At 48.7% G+C, this 15,117-nt stretch overlaps 1 protein-coding gene across 1 annotated transcript; it reads left to right on the plus strand.

Moving 5' to 3' along the window:
- Positions 1 to 3,339: 3,339 nt before the first annotated feature.
- Positions 3,340 to 14,598, plus strand: marchf11 (membrane-associated ring finger (C3HC4) 11). Its single transcript, XM_076745305.1, has 4 exons — positions 3,340 to 4,065; positions 8,197 to 8,352; positions 11,463 to 11,655; positions 12,574 to 14,598. The coding sequence occupies exons 1-4, from the start codon at positions 3,700 to 3,702 to the stop codon at positions 12,894 to 12,896; spliced, it is 1,038 nt and encodes a 345-aa protein (XP_076601420.1). The 5' UTR covers positions 3,340 to 3,699; the 3' UTR covers positions 12,897 to 14,598.
- Positions 14,599 to 15,117: the final 519 nt, after the last annotated feature.

Consider the following 15,117-nt stretch of genomic DNA (forward strand, 5'->3'; position numbering starts at 1 on the left):
CCCTTTAATGAGCTCAGTTACTCCATTTGTTTGTGGTGCTCCACTTTATCTTTGGCAGGCTCTCCACTTCCTTTTGCAGGCTGGGAGAGTGTTTGCGGCACGATGGTTTCAGGGGTTTAGGGCACTCTGCCCATACAGTACGCCACTGTTTGACAGAGTCTACAGGAAAAACAGAGGGGGGAGGGGGCCCAGCAGACAGGCCGACGGCGAGAAGGAGGCTAATTGATCAGGACGACTTGGGAGAGAAACAGGGCAGATGGCTGAGAGGCATTAGCACCGTGGAAGCCGGGGAGGAGGTGGTCCTTTGAACCAGAACGACGGTTTGACCGATGTGTGCGTCTGAAGGCTGATCCTGATCACTTTGGACGCGAGCGGCGGGTCTGTTTCATGCGCTCGCCTTCAGTTTTTGTATCATTACTTCAGATTCAGTTACAGGTTGAATCAGATGACGTGAATGAAGCTGAAGACTTTCACAGTGTTTAACTGGCAGACAGCAGCAGCTCCTGTTCAAGCTGCTGAGGATGTTTTAGTTTCAGCTGCTGGAAACTGATTGGACCAATTTGACTAATTAGATCACAGCTCCACTTCATCCTGATTGGCTCCTTTCTCAGTTTCCTGGAGTCGATCCAAAACCTTCATGGAAGATTTGTTTTAGGGCAGTGACTCTATGATGGCCACCACTTTGGCTCAGTCTGAAATATCTGCATCATCTGTTGGATGAATTAAAATGAGATTTAGTAGAAACGGAGCTTGAATCTTGGACTTTTCCTCCAAATAACAACATGAATCGGGACAAACTTTCAATTTTCCGTCGGTGCAATCATCCAGTTACTTTGACTTAAGAACAAATCAGCCTCACTGCCAATTAGCAAGTGTTAGCATGCTAAACTAAGATAATGAACACAGTATAAATATTAGCATTGTCATTGTTAGCTTGCTGGCATTAGCATTTAGCTCAAAGCACTGCCTGCCTACAGCCTCACAGAGCTGCTGGTCGTCTTAAAAATACAAAGATTTTTACGTTTTGGTCCCAGAGTTTTAAGTTGTCCTTATACATTAAAGAATAATTTCCTAAAATCAGTGATCAGACATTAATAAGAACAACTTCTGGGATGCCAGGCTGTGAAATAGCTCCATGTTTATCCATCACGACGCATTGACCTTTGAGTCATGATGAAGGTCACTCCAGAGCACAGTTTGACCTCTGTGTTGACCTCCAGTGCAGCTGCACCAGAAGCCGTGATTAACTCTAACAGCCTGTGAAGAGTTTTAGCAGAGGAGTGAAAAATGCTTGTTCTGACTTCCCGCAGCCTGTTTGTCGGACCAACAGAAGACATTCAGCTTACTGTCATAAATGACAGAGAAAAGCATCAAATACTCACATTTGAGAAGTTTTCCTTGATAAATGGCAGAACAGTTACCGACATTTCAAACAGCCGATGGAAACGTGAGACACTCATGACAGCCTGGCAGCACAAAGCTGAGCTCAGCGAGTGCTTAAAGTGACGTGTGAAGCATTAGTGATGGTTTATTAACCTTTAACAAAGCCTGTCATTACAAACCAAAGCTGGTCTGGTTTCATTGACCAGCTCATCTGATGTCATCGTCCTGTGAAGAGTAAAACCTGAATTCCCATAACAGAGGTCTGTAAAATATGTATTAGATGGATGGGCGCCACGCTGGCAGACAGAAGGTAAAATCCAAAAGTAAATTCAGAGACAGTCCATCTCAGGACCCACCCAGCAGCTCGCCCGGCCCTCCCTGCTCTCAGCACGATCCCGGTCTCCCTCCGAGCCCTGGGGACCTGGTATTGATCGGTGCCTCGTAGGTAGTGATTGGACATGAGTGGATAATTTCCTTTGCTGCATTAGAGTCCATTACTGGCCCGCTCCCCGGAAAGCGATAGACATCCTCAAAAAAAGGGGTGGGGGGGTAGATTCTTCTTGGAAAAGCAGTCTCCTCTGACATATGATTGGCCGGCTGAGCCTCCTCGCACTTTATCAGGTCCACATGGAGGTTGATAATAAGATACTGGGCTACAGCAAAGGAAGTCGTGGCAATAATTTAGACTTTTGTCTCCTTTTCTAAAGCGCAGATCAGCGGCCAGGTTAGCATTTACAAGCAAAACATGAGCTTTTAATAGATGGTTGATAACACACTGCAACGGTGCTGTAAGATGAAGTCTTTATTCATGTATTTCCTCCTGTGGGCACCCAAAGATGGAGGCTGCTCTGAACTGATGTAATAATCTGAACTGTGTCTTCACAGGAGAAACGAACTCTTAAAATGTGCTTGTAGTGGGTTATAAACCGGGAAGCTTTGTTGGTCCTGCAGCACCGCTGTCCTTCATTTTCAGATTTATGGGGAGTCCTGTTCCAGACATTTAGAAACCCCCTCAGAGTTACTTCAGGGACCCTTAAAACCCTCAAATGAAACCTTCCATTAATATCAGGGATCCCTGGAACCCCCTTCATAACCCACATATCCTCTCTCGCCCCAAAAGAGACCCTGGAACACCATCAGGAGTCTCTTAATTAGCAAGAACCCTTAAAAGGAACACAGTGACCCCCTTCAGGACCCACATGATCCCTTAATAAGACCCAGCGCTCCCTAAAGAGACCCTGTGACCTAAACCAAGTGAATAAAACTGTGGATGCCAGTAAGAGCTAGCACACCTTTTGTATTGGATTGATTATATTAAGGTGAACTTTGTCACACCGTGTCCTGCTGAAGCCTCACAGAGCCCCCTTAGTGGACCCCTAAATTCTCCATCAACCACCTTCAGAGAACCACAGGCCGCCTGCTGGAGTTAATAGCTCCATCCTTTACAGGCTGAGGCGCCTCTTTAGAATTCAGAGAGCTTTAAGCCACCACCCTCAACATAATGATGGCATTTGTAACCCAGCAGGTGACCCCTTTAACACGGGGAGGGTGCTGCGGGTCGCCACATCTGCCCACATACAGCAGGCTGCTCTCTGTGGCGGGCGGGCGGACCGACGGGCGGCTCGTCTCCTTCCAGACGGCCGTGCAGGAGCAGTGCGTGCAAAGTTATCTCCTCCATCATATTAATGGGATAATAATGTGATTGATTGGTCATCTCCCCGGGGAAGTGGTCCTTTCTGCTTCCTGAGAGTGCAAGACTCGTCAGACAACTTGCAGCTGACGGGGAAGGATTCTGGCTCAAGAGCCCGTCAGCAGAGTGAGTGCTGGACCGCGTCAGGGGGGACTGAGCCCGGGTCGTCCCGTTTGGAGGACGGTCGTCCTTCAGCCGCCGCTGCTGTGTAGCTGCCAGCTTCCTCGGTGGGGACTAAAGAGGCGGAGGAGGAGGAGGAGGAGGAGGAGGAAGGGGAGAGGAAGAGGGGGGATCCGGCGCTTCAGGACGGCCGAGTCCCGTTGCGATGCATGGAGGCTGCTTGGAAATGCTCCCCGGGTCTCCGGAGCGCATGAGGCGGTTCCAGCTGACCGACGGGCCGCAGCACCGGGGAGATCCGGCCGCTGATCCGCAGTTCTACCGGGCTGCCGCACAATAGTTTCGGCTACAGGAGCAGTTGGGTTCGGTATCCACGGAGGCTTATCCCCCGACAGCGCCGTGATCTGGGAGCCTAAAGGCTGCATCACGTCTGCGTCGCAGTGGTGGCGGATACTGTGTGAGCTGTCGGGTGGCATCTATGCAATTTAGCCTCGACTTTTCATTTTATTATGAGCACAGAGGAGGGAGAGGCGGGTTCTGCTTGTGGGGAGGCGAAGGAAGGCACTGCCATCACCCACTGCCACACCTGGGATGAAGGCGAGCCGCAAGGCTCCCAAGGACGTCCAGTCCCCGACGACGAGGACGAGGCAGAGCAGGGAGAGGAGAAGGAGGAGGAGGAGGAGGAGGAGGAGGGCTGCCGGGAGGGCCGGAGCTGCGGGGATGCATGTGGGGACAGCAACGCGGGGAATTTTTCCGGTGAGGATGGGGCGGTCGGGGGCAGATCGTGCAAGCCGCAGGCGATGCATTCAAACTGCAGCAGTGAAACCTGCATCCCCACTCCCAGCTGCCGGATCTGCTTCCAGGGCGCAGAACAGGTAAATGTACCGCTGACGTGCAGGTGAAGGCGCTCACAGGTCTGACACCAGCACGTCCGGGATTTTGTTTTCTCATGTAGTCTGAGCAGCGTTATCGGATTAAAGGTCCTGCTTTTGTGAATGGTGAAAGTTGATTTCAATTGAATGAAGCTGAGGGCAGTCCGCACAGTGCTGGACCCTGATTGGCTGACAGCAGCAGCTCATCTACTCAAAACGAGGTAAACCTGCTTTCACAACATGCTGGAAACTGGTCTGATTGGACGGATTTCAGTAGAGCCAATCAGAACCAGAACCCCCCAAAATCTGACAACTTTAATAACTTGAACACAAAGTGATGCGCGTGAGACATCAGTGACGGTAGAGAGGTTTGACCTGCAGAGATTCAGCACCACGGACAGCGAACAGGGCTCTAACGTGAGCTCTGTGGACCTCCAGGGGTCCCTGAGCCCCTCAGAAAGTCCCCAGCAAACTGAGGAATGTCACATTTCAGGGAGAAATATTGTTGTTTTTCCTCACATCTCCGTTTATCTGACAGCTGGTTAGTCTGTTTAAACTGCACACGGCTGACATCAGTCAAAGTGATGCTTGCAGGTCACTGCATCACTAAGAATCCAGTAACATCCATAATGTAAGACTGAGTGGGGACACACTGCATGTGTGTGCAGGTGCAGCTAACACGACATTCACACAGAAGAAGGCTGAAAGCAGCTAAAACTGATCCTGAACATAAAGCCTCATCAAACCACGAGTAGCCACATGACACTCCCCCACAAAAATGACCAGCTGCACTTCTTTTTTTTAACATCAGGAGCTCCTTTTACCAAACGTCTGAAGTCTTATGCTGTAAATTCTTCCTCATTTCACTGAAGGCCACTTAAAACCTGCCAAAGACCCCTGGAGGTCCCCAAGCCTCAGCGTAATAACAGGTTCTTCTGCAGCAAAAAGCAAAGCTGCCCATAAGTTGAAATTTGAAAATGGCTCAAAATAGAGTCATCGTTAATTCACACGCGCTTCAGCACCAAGCAAAGACCTTCAGACGCTCAGCTCACCGTGACAGTGAGTGAGTTCCTCTATGTTCAGAGCTTCAGCTAAAAGCTGAGCTTTTTCATGACCGTAGAAATCATTTAAACAAAGGGAAAAAATTTCAATTGTACATTTAAGTAGACATTTTTTTGGGAGACCCAGTGTCTGACAGGAGAAATAACAGGACGATCGTGTCAAAATGATGCAGATTTCCTTTTAGAAAAGTGAAATCAGTGCGGAAAAGTTTCGCTCTGTCCTGTCAGGATGTAAACCTTAAAACATTAAGCGCTGAGTGCAGGTTTTATACTTCTGACAGCTGATATGACACAGATTGGAAAACCAAAATTTGTCCGTCCTGGTACCATTAAACCTGAGAAGAAGCAGTAATGTATGGCAGTAATGGAAGAATGAAATTAAGCTCCACTTCCCTTCAGAGGGTGAACGTTTTCTTCTCTGTCACTTCCTCTCTCTCTCTCTCTCTCTCTCTCTCTCTCTCTCTGTCTCTCTCTCTCTGTCTCTCTCTCTCTCTCTCTGTCTCTCTCTCTCTCTCTCTCTCTCTCTCTCTCTCTGTCTCTCTCTCTCTCTCTGTCTCTCTCTCTCTCTCTCTCTCTCTCTCTGTCTCTGTCTCTCTCTCTCTCTCTCTGTCTCTCTCTCTCTCTCTCTCTCTCTCTCTCTCTCTCGCTCTCTCTCATATAGAAAAAAGAAAGAATATAAATTTCATTGAATTTCAAAACATGTAAAATGGCAATTCAGGTTTATTTCACACAAAGGCAGAGACATGCTTTAAAACACAACAAACAAACTAGAATTGTCCACTAAACCAGAATAATGATGATAAAGCACTTTGTATTGTCACAGTTTAATTCCCACCGTCATCTACGGTCCCATTGGTCAGCTGTAAAATCAATACTCAGTGAAACAAACTGCTTCACATCCATCACATCAGCAGTGGAGGACGACGACCGAATCCTAATCTATGTTGATGTCATCATCACGCCGTGCATCGGTTCAGCTGTCTGCACGTCTTCCTGGAGGTGGACGGACAGATGTGGACCGGCGGAGACAAATGGACCCTCTGTCCTCCCGTCTCTGAAACCTGACACTCTGCAGGCCTCTTTGGATCGTGACAGCGAGCCTCGATGAGGGACGATTCATCCTCGCCGGAGCTTAAGGGAAGAGAGGAGTCAGAGCAGTAAATGCCTAAGTGAATATCCTGTCTTGTGAACGTGGGCTACAGCCTATTAGCAGAGCTAATCTAATAGCTCTGCCTCCGGGTCCAGACTGATATTTGATTTTGATACAAGGCCGCAGGCCGGGAGAGCTCAGCAGTTATCAAGACGACTGCAAAACAGAAATTTGACACTTTAAATATTCATGATGAGCAGAGACAGAATGATGTTTAACACCAGGAGGCCGACGTCCTCCGCGAATCCGCTGCTCGAGCCACAAAACCTCAGGGTCCACGTCCACATGCTGTCTGCGGCTTCCAGTCGTGTCCTGCAGCAGGTGGAGTTTGCTCAGCTGTGATGAAACTTCATCTTTGTCAGCGTGGATGAGGAGTTAGCAGCGCAGTTCAGAGCTCCCAAAACAATCCAGCCGGTGGACATTTAGGATCATTTTGTCCATCGCTGCAGTTCGTTAAAAACAAAGCTTTGTGGAGCTTGGAGGTGGACCTTGGGTGAAGATTGGCATGTCATCCATCACCGTATTTAACCTGTAATTTTAGCTCAACGTCCACTTACTGTCCTTTTTGGAGCTTTTACCTGCGCGGCACGCTCCATCCGCTGATGGAGACCATGTGATACGAGTCAAAAGCTCTGAGTGGACCTTGAGTTTAGGCTGAGCTCTTATTCAGGAGCTAATTGACAAAACAATCCCAACTCCATATGCACCTCCTTCTCTGGGAGTTCACATGCTGATGAAGACTGTGAGGAATGGCAGAAAGCTCCAGAACAAGCGAGGACAGGCCCTTTGAGTTTAGAACTGTCTAATAAAATGCTCGTATTTCATGTTTCATATAGGGTTTTATCTTTTGGGGAGCTTTCAGCCACACGCTGATGAAAGCCATGAGCTCCATCATGAAGACTGACATGCCCCTGTGATGGTTCTGTGAGCGGCCGTCAGCTGAGGCCTTGTTGACCTTCCTGTAGAGTCCAGCATCCTTTGGTCTTCACAGGACTGAAACAGGAAGGTTTCCAGCAAACGACCCCTTCGAGGCTTCAGAAACACATTAAAATTGTTCTTGATGTTGGTTTTTTTTTTTTTTATCAATCAGGGCTTCGGCCGATAGCTGACCCGGCCGGTCCACTCAAACGGAAGCCTCCGAGGTCCTTTTAAACCCACAAGGTTAATATGACATGATGAAAAATGAGCTCCCTGACCACTGACCTTAATATACTATTAATATGCCACTCACAGACCAGCCGGCAGGTCAAAGCTACGGTAATGGCTGCTCGAGGAAAGCCTGGAGGAAGAAAGAAAGCCATCAGGACAAATAGATACGGCTGTAATGATTAATGTCGTGCTGCATCCTGCCGTTAATATCCGCGAGTGTCGGAGCTTTGAGAAACGATCATTGATCTGCTGGTAAAGCCCTCCGGTGAACGAGTCGTGTGTTTTCTGTGATGTACGAGCTGCTGGGAGAAAAGGCCAAACGGAGGCCTGAAAACAAGGACTGCTCCTGATGGGAAAGTTGACAGAGACACTTTGAAAACAGTTTCTCTCTATTCCTGAAAGGACTCTGAGCTTCAATCTGTCGGCGGCGTCGTGAACATCAGCTCAGCCTCGTCTGCTGCTGACATTCAGCCGATCCACGTTCACAGTCACAGTTTAACGTACACCATGAGCACAAAGAACAGCAGGGGATGATGGGATTGTTGTCCTGTAGGTGTTTGGACATGAACGAAAGTGATGAGAAAAGACAAACTGACCCGATGACGATGCTGAAGAGCAGTCAGAGGGTCGCCGGTCTCTACGTGTCGTCCTCAGCTGATGAGGTTTACGTCCTGCATGCGACAGATGGGAAATCCTTTCTCTCTGCTTCACTGTCGTGTTTCTTGTCGCCCACCTGTGATCCCATGTTTGACCTTTGCCCTCTCCGGTCTGCAGGGCGACCTGCTGAACCCGTGCCGGTGCGACGGCTCGGTGCGGTACACCCACCAGCACTGCCTGCTGAAGTGGATCAGCGAGCGAGGCTGCTGGACCTGCGAGCTCTGCTGCTACCGCTTCCACGTCATCGCCATCAACATGAAGAGGCCGTGGCAGGTAAAGCACCTCAGGCTCAGGGCTCCCAGGGGCCACAAACGGCTCTTTGAGAAAACACTGATCTGTTTGTGAACTGAAACCTGTGATTGAGGTCTAGCTGGATAAAAGAGTCATTGCTGGCTGTTAGGAGGAGCCTCGATGTGCTTCGTGATGAAGACTCTCTGAGACGAAGGTGCTCTGAGGTAAAGTGTGTCTGACTTAAAGCTGCTGTTTCTCCTCTGTTCATATCACTCTGCAGACAACAGGTCTGGTGCAGGTCGGTGATTTTAGCTGAGTTTCTTGCACTTTATTTCTGCAAAGCTGTGTTTAAACTCCTGAGAGGAAGACGGACTTTTTAAAGTGTGCTCGCCGCTGCTTTCAGGCGCTTCACTGCTCATCAGAGCAGCGCGTGATGCCTCAAGTCACGTGTTGTTTTCACACACACTTACGTGAAGGTGGAGGTTTAAAAGACGACCTGAGCAGAAATCATCTGAACAGCGAGCGTTCTTCTTCCTGAAAACACTCTTTCAGGTTTGTCGTTTCAATGTCTGACGAGCAGCGAGCCACCAAACTGCAGCCATCATGTTCTTTATGGCCGTTTTTACTGCACTCACGGCCGTAAACCTCTGAGGTTACACTTTCTCCCACCGAGCGCTCTCTAAATTATTATAGAGACATTAACAAGAGATTGCTTTTACAATCTCTGATGCATCGACCCACCAGTTGGATTTATGCTCAGGAACATTCACAGCTTCTCTGGTGGAGGAAAACAGCCTCGCAGAGCTGAACTGGGAAAACTGGTAAAACTGGCAGCAAACAAACCCACCTGCTTCATGCAAAACGATTCACTTAAACTCAGTCTAAGTGTTATAGCTCACCGACTCTATAATGATGTTTTCTTCTTCTTTACCCTCTAAACAAACGGCTTCAACAGCAGCTTATTATCTTTTATAAAAGACTCATCGCTCAGAAAACAGAAATGAATATAGCTGATCTGAAATCTGCCTTCATTTGTTGAGTTAGGAAAGAGGAGCCTTAAATAAAGCCTGAATCAAGTCATTAAAGTCTGTAAGAAGGAATGAGAGCAGACTGAGGAACGTAAACAAGAGTTCGGTTTAACCTGAGGAGCATCTTAAAGGACTCACTGTCATTGAAGGGGGTGAGGAGAGGTCACAGCCCGGCGGTAAATGTTTGGAGCGTTATCACAGACCGTCACTCAGAGCTGCTGTGATTCTGCATCACTTTAATCCTGAACATAATTTAAACCAGTGAGTTTAAACCAGTACAGAAGCCAAAACTGGTTTGTGGAAGGCCGTATGGGGGTCTATGGGAACTGACTCGCTTTTGGAGCCTGCCTCAAGTGGTCATTTGAGGAACTGTGGTTTTTGGCTCTCTCTCGCTGTCAGAGACCAGCTGGTGAACCGAGGGCAGCACTGAGCAGCTGAAGGACCAGTTTGCTTTATCAGGAGCAGGTGGAGTTCAAACACGGAGCTAAAAAAAGAGTCGATATTGGATTCAGGTTCATCAGGTGACGTCAGCGTTGTGTTCATCCGCCGCCCTCGATGACGGGGTCATGAGGTGTAACCAACAGTTTTAATGTTAATAAATAACGTGTTAAAGCCTTAGAGCTCAGTTGGAGGTCCTTACTAAAAAAACCTTTGGGTTGCCAGGTTTGCGTTCATCCTCCTCCACAGTGACTCTTGCATTGTTCTTCTGGGGCTTTAACAAAGCTCCTGTGCACCTGAAACACTGTGAAGAAGAGTTTATTCTCCTGAACACGCTGAAATAAAGCTGGCTGTTATTGGTAGCTTGAGGCAAACGCGGCGTTGAGCGTTTCTGTTTCCTCTTCTGTCGGCTTGGAACGTTTCCTCCGAAGCTGAACAGGCAGAGCCTCCCGAGGCTTAAAATATCTGCATTCTGGATTCTTTCACGGAGGAACATTCAGGCCTTCGCAGATCTGTTCGCTCCAGATGGGACTTGAGTCACCGGCAGGCTGAACAAACACAGCTGAGGCCCAGCAGAGCTCTGCTTTCCGTCCGTCCGTCCGCCCGTCCGCCTCGAGTCTCTTCCTGTGAACAGCCTCACAATCATCCGCTCAGCATCAACACTTTTCTCTGTCCAAGTTCTTTTCATCAAGTTTCTTCTGCGCGTTGTTTCCTCCTCCTCCACCTTCCTGCTCCCTCTTATCGATTTGGCTCGGTTACATAAATGTGCTCTCCTCGTAACTTTTTCCTCCTCCTTCACTTTCTTCACGGCCTCTCTCCTCTTCCTCTGGCCGTGGTGATCTTGTGTTCTCGCCTTCTGACGTGACTCGTCCTGTTCTGGGTGGTGCGGTCTTCCAGCTGGGTGAGAGTCCTGCCAGTCAGACAGCAGAGAGGACGAGTTCCTTTAGCTGCGAGGCAAGATTTCACACTTTTAGGCCACACGGGGGCAGCAGAATCAGCCGTAAGCACAGCACTGACTCACCTTTAAAGCGAGCTCTATCGCCACCGTTGTCCGAACAGGAGCGACGCTAACATTCAGACGTCCTGTGCCGGTTGGTGGTGAGCAGGTGGTGTAAAATGTGTTTACTGACCTTTTTCCCTGAAAACAGCTGCGGTTTAAAACGATGCTACCTCTGATCAAAGATCTGTCCTTTCAGTGTGTGCATGTCTGACCTTTAGCATCCTGCCTTTACACATATCACACGGAGGGGAAGCATGTGAGTGTCATCAGGATGATGACTGCTGTTTATATGCATGATGAAGGTATGGATGCATTACTATGATATCAATTATTCAGAGTAAAGGCAGTGATATTTTTGAATTGATGCAGTTCTCTTCCTGCATTATTCATAGTATAAGTGAGGTCCACGTGACCTCCATATAAATATATATACCTCATGTATTTTACTGTTATTATTATGACTATTGATAATTATAGTGGTGGTAGGATTGACTTTTTTCAGGCTGCTGGAGTTTAGCTGTGAGGGTTTGCATGAAGTGCAGACTGTGACCGATGCTCCCCCTCCATCCAGAGGAGGAGAACATCAGAGAAGTGCAGCTCCTCTGGATGCAGGGGGAGCAGCGTCTCCTGACACACGACTCTCGCGGGAGTCGCTGACGTGCATCGCCTCCGTTGTGTGTGCGCAGTGGCAGTCCATCACCATCACGCTGGTGGAGAAGGTGCAGATCATCGCCGTGTTCCTGGGCTCCCTCTTCCTGGTGGCCAGCATCTCCTGGCTGCTGTGGTCGGCTCTCAGCCCGCAGGCCGTCTGGCAGCGCCGTGACGTCCTCTTCCAGATCTGCTACGGCATGTACGGCTTCATGGACCTGGTCTGCGTGGGTGAGCACCTGCACAGTGTAACACACACACAACGACCGTCCTGTGGGCCAATTACACACCAATTAAAGTAATTGCTATCTGCCATTTTGGGCCCATTTTGTTGTTTTGTTTATCTGCCTGTGCGGCTCGTGTAACACACCTGAACCTCCTCACACACTGCACTGATGACACCTGATGAATTAGCTGTTAGCAGGTCAGCCACTGATGTCCTGAACTGCTGATGGACACTGAAGAAAGCGTAAAAAAATGCTGATTTTTGCCTTTTTACGGACATTTAGAAACAGTTATGTCCTCGTAAAATGTCACAGTGGATCTAAAAATGAGTCTGTCATGTCTGTGTTCAGATTTCAAAGAGTAACTTTGAGAAAAGTAAGATTTTGGTGCAACGTTTGGCCGTAAAGTACCTTAATCTCAGGGGCGAGTCTTCACTTCATGCTCGATGAACCGAGACTTTCCTACTCCGTCCAGGATTTGTGGACCCTCCATTGTATTTATGAAGATGATTGTGCAGTTTTTTTTTTTATCTATATCTATATAAGCCTGGTAAGATGCAGGTAAAAAAATCACCTTTCAGTGGAGGTGAAATGCTTTTAGTTAATGGATTCGAGCGTCAGTGGAAGCTCAAAGATTTATTGAAACCCATTTTCAGAAACATATGAGCCTGTTTCCACAGTCTGCGCCGGCTGACTGGCTGTGAAATGTGAAGCAGGCTTCAGGGTTTTGGCTCTTCGTCTGATCTTTGGTAGCAGAGAAGCAGCCGATGAACACTTTTCTCTCAGATCTGGGGATTGTTTAAAGATATTCTTGGAAATGGGAGAAACCATAAACTAGTCAGAGGAGGACGAGACATGTTGAGGAATATGACACTAAAAAATGTGACGTTTCCTTTAACGAGTCCATTTTTTTGTCCCACACCAGGTTTGATTGTCCACGAGGGGGCAGCAGTGTACAACGTCTTCATGCGCTGGCGGGCCGTCAACCTCCACTGGGACGTTCAGAGCTACGATAAAGCAAAGGACATGGAGGAGACGAGCACTGGCCATTCCTCGCTGGCCCCCAGGACGCTTTGGTTGCCTCTGGCCACCTTCGGGCCCAACGGCCCCTTGCACCCCACCCAGCTGGGGCCGCAGCCGTGGACCTGCCTCTGTCTGGCCCCCTTCTGCCCCAGCCTGTTGCCCCGAAACAACCTGAGCCAGGACAGTGACTCAGGGGAGGTCGTCATTCGTGTGACATCGGTGTAACGAGAGGCGGGATTTACGCAGGAACAAAACACGGTGGAGGAAACGCCTGCAGGCTCACACTGACGCTGGCTCTCCTGTTCGGCAGTGTTTTCCTCATGACGTAGAGATGTCCGTCTGCTCTGAGGCTGGTCCTCAAAACCATCTCAGCCCTTAGTTTGACTCGTGTGGTGTTTTATTCTCAGCAGAGAGACGTGTGAACCGCCGTGCGTGTCCTGTGGGTCAGAAGCTGGTGATGATTGACAGGATGGACTGCAGATTGGCTGCGTGAGAATAAACGATGGTGCACGAAAGTGAGGCGCCAAATCCCTTAAATCACAGCAGGTTTGACTGAACAGGTCGTCACAAGGAGACTTGAGGAGTTTCTTATCATTTCAGTGCACTGATGTTATTAAATTTATCGCACGGTTCCTGCACAGAACTGTTAATTGATACACCTCCAGTTTCCAATAACAGACAAATGATGAACGAAGGAAAAGCTTCAACCTGATTCAGATCTCTGCCTCAGAGCTTCTTGTTACTGGTACCAAATCATTGAAACATTACGGGCCTGTAAAGTCAAGCATTAATTACACTTTATAGCAACAAGCCTGAAGGTCTGAAGCCCACGCGAGCGGCCCAGTCAGGTTATTAGAATCATTACACACCAGGAAACAGCTGCTGGCTGCAGCACAGACAGAAATCTAATCTTGTGGGACGCTGACATCAGTCCCAGCTGGACTCTGTCAGACTCCATGCAGAGGGAGTTTTAGTGGTTTCAGAGCTCATCCTGAGGCTAAAAGAGTCCAACTCACCTCCATCACAGCTTCTGCACCCTCTGAGACTCTGAGAATGACCATGCTGATTGTTCAGGGCACGCCAAAGCAACACGACCCCCCCCCCCCCCCCCCCCAAACAGCACTCAGCTAACGTGAGCACAATGCCAGGCTGTAACATGGTGGTTTGAAGCTGGATAAAGCTTCTCATGCACCTTCGGCTGCAGCTCGTCGGGCTCAGCTGTCCTCGTCTTGGAGCTTAACATGCTAATACTTTACCGTTAGCGTGTTAACATGCTACAATTGGCACGTGATTACATGCTCAGTGTGACTGAGCATGTTCAGAGCTGATTTCCAGTGCGGCGTGGAGCATGTTGGCGTGCTAAGACTGAGTTAGCACACTGAAAGAGTCTGTTCAGCTTTGACGTTCAGACTCGATCTTTGTATCTCCATCACTGTGTTTCCTTTGGATAAACCTGCCGTTTGTTTTGTACCAATAGATCTCACCTTTTGGGAGACCAGATGCTTGACGGAGGGGGTTGCAGGACTGAACAGATTTCAAATGAGCACAAAAAACCCTGATGTCAGATTTTGGGCCGTTGGCAGCAAATCTTTTAACTGTCATTCGAACTTGATCCTCAGATGATTTGTGCCCGTATAAATGCAGCTGTTGGACATTGTGGCTTTGATCTGTCTGTATGCCGTTCTGTTGAGCTTCCAGGAGCCCCGTGGTGTTTAGATTGTGGGGTTTTGGGGTGCTGGGAGGGGTCGGGGCTCTGTTCTGGACCTGGGTCATTTGGGTGGTTTGCTTTATTTGGTGCCTTAGGAGGCTGGGTGACGGCGGCCCATCGCGCAGCACAGACATGACTTGAATGTGACTTTTGCTGTTGGCTGTATTTCTATTTCTTTTGAATGTAACATGGATGTAATGTATAAAGAATATTTCTATACACAGAGAGCAGCGTGGGTTCTTTGCCTCATGTCAAATTGAACACATGTGGTTTTAAAGCTGCACTGGCGACACCTTTCTGAGACCTGAACCAAGAGATCCCTCAGAGCGACCTCCTCTTCACGCCTACACCGAAGGGATGGAGGAGGAGGAGGATCCAGTGTTGGTGAGTCCAGCTTCACACGGTACGCACAGTGATGACTGTGGCTTATTTGTGGCTGTTGGGGTTAATTTTTGTATCACAATGTTTTGATTTGTGGTTGGAAAAGGTCTTCATGGTGTTTTACTGATGAGGATTTCATGAAGGCCTCAGTAAGCCTCAGATAAAATGCTGGTCAGCTTGTCTGAAACCAGTCAGATCTTTTTTTCTGCTTTGGCGGTGAAGATTTATGCAACGTGGGCCGATGACCCGTGAGACGAGCTCACCTGAAGCTGGACGCTGGGATTGTCTTTGTCGTACATATTCTAAAGCCACGGCTCGAGTGTGTCCGTGTATCAGTTTCCACGTACAGACTCTGAA

This window comes from Chaetodon auriga, chromosome 12 (assembly GCF_051107435.1).
Source record: "Chaetodon auriga isolate fChaAug3 chromosome 12, fChaAug3.hap1, whole genome shotgun sequence".
Lineage (NCBI taxonomy): Eukaryota > Metazoa > Chordata > Actinopteri > Chaetodontiformes > Chaetodontidae > Chaetodon > Chaetodon auriga.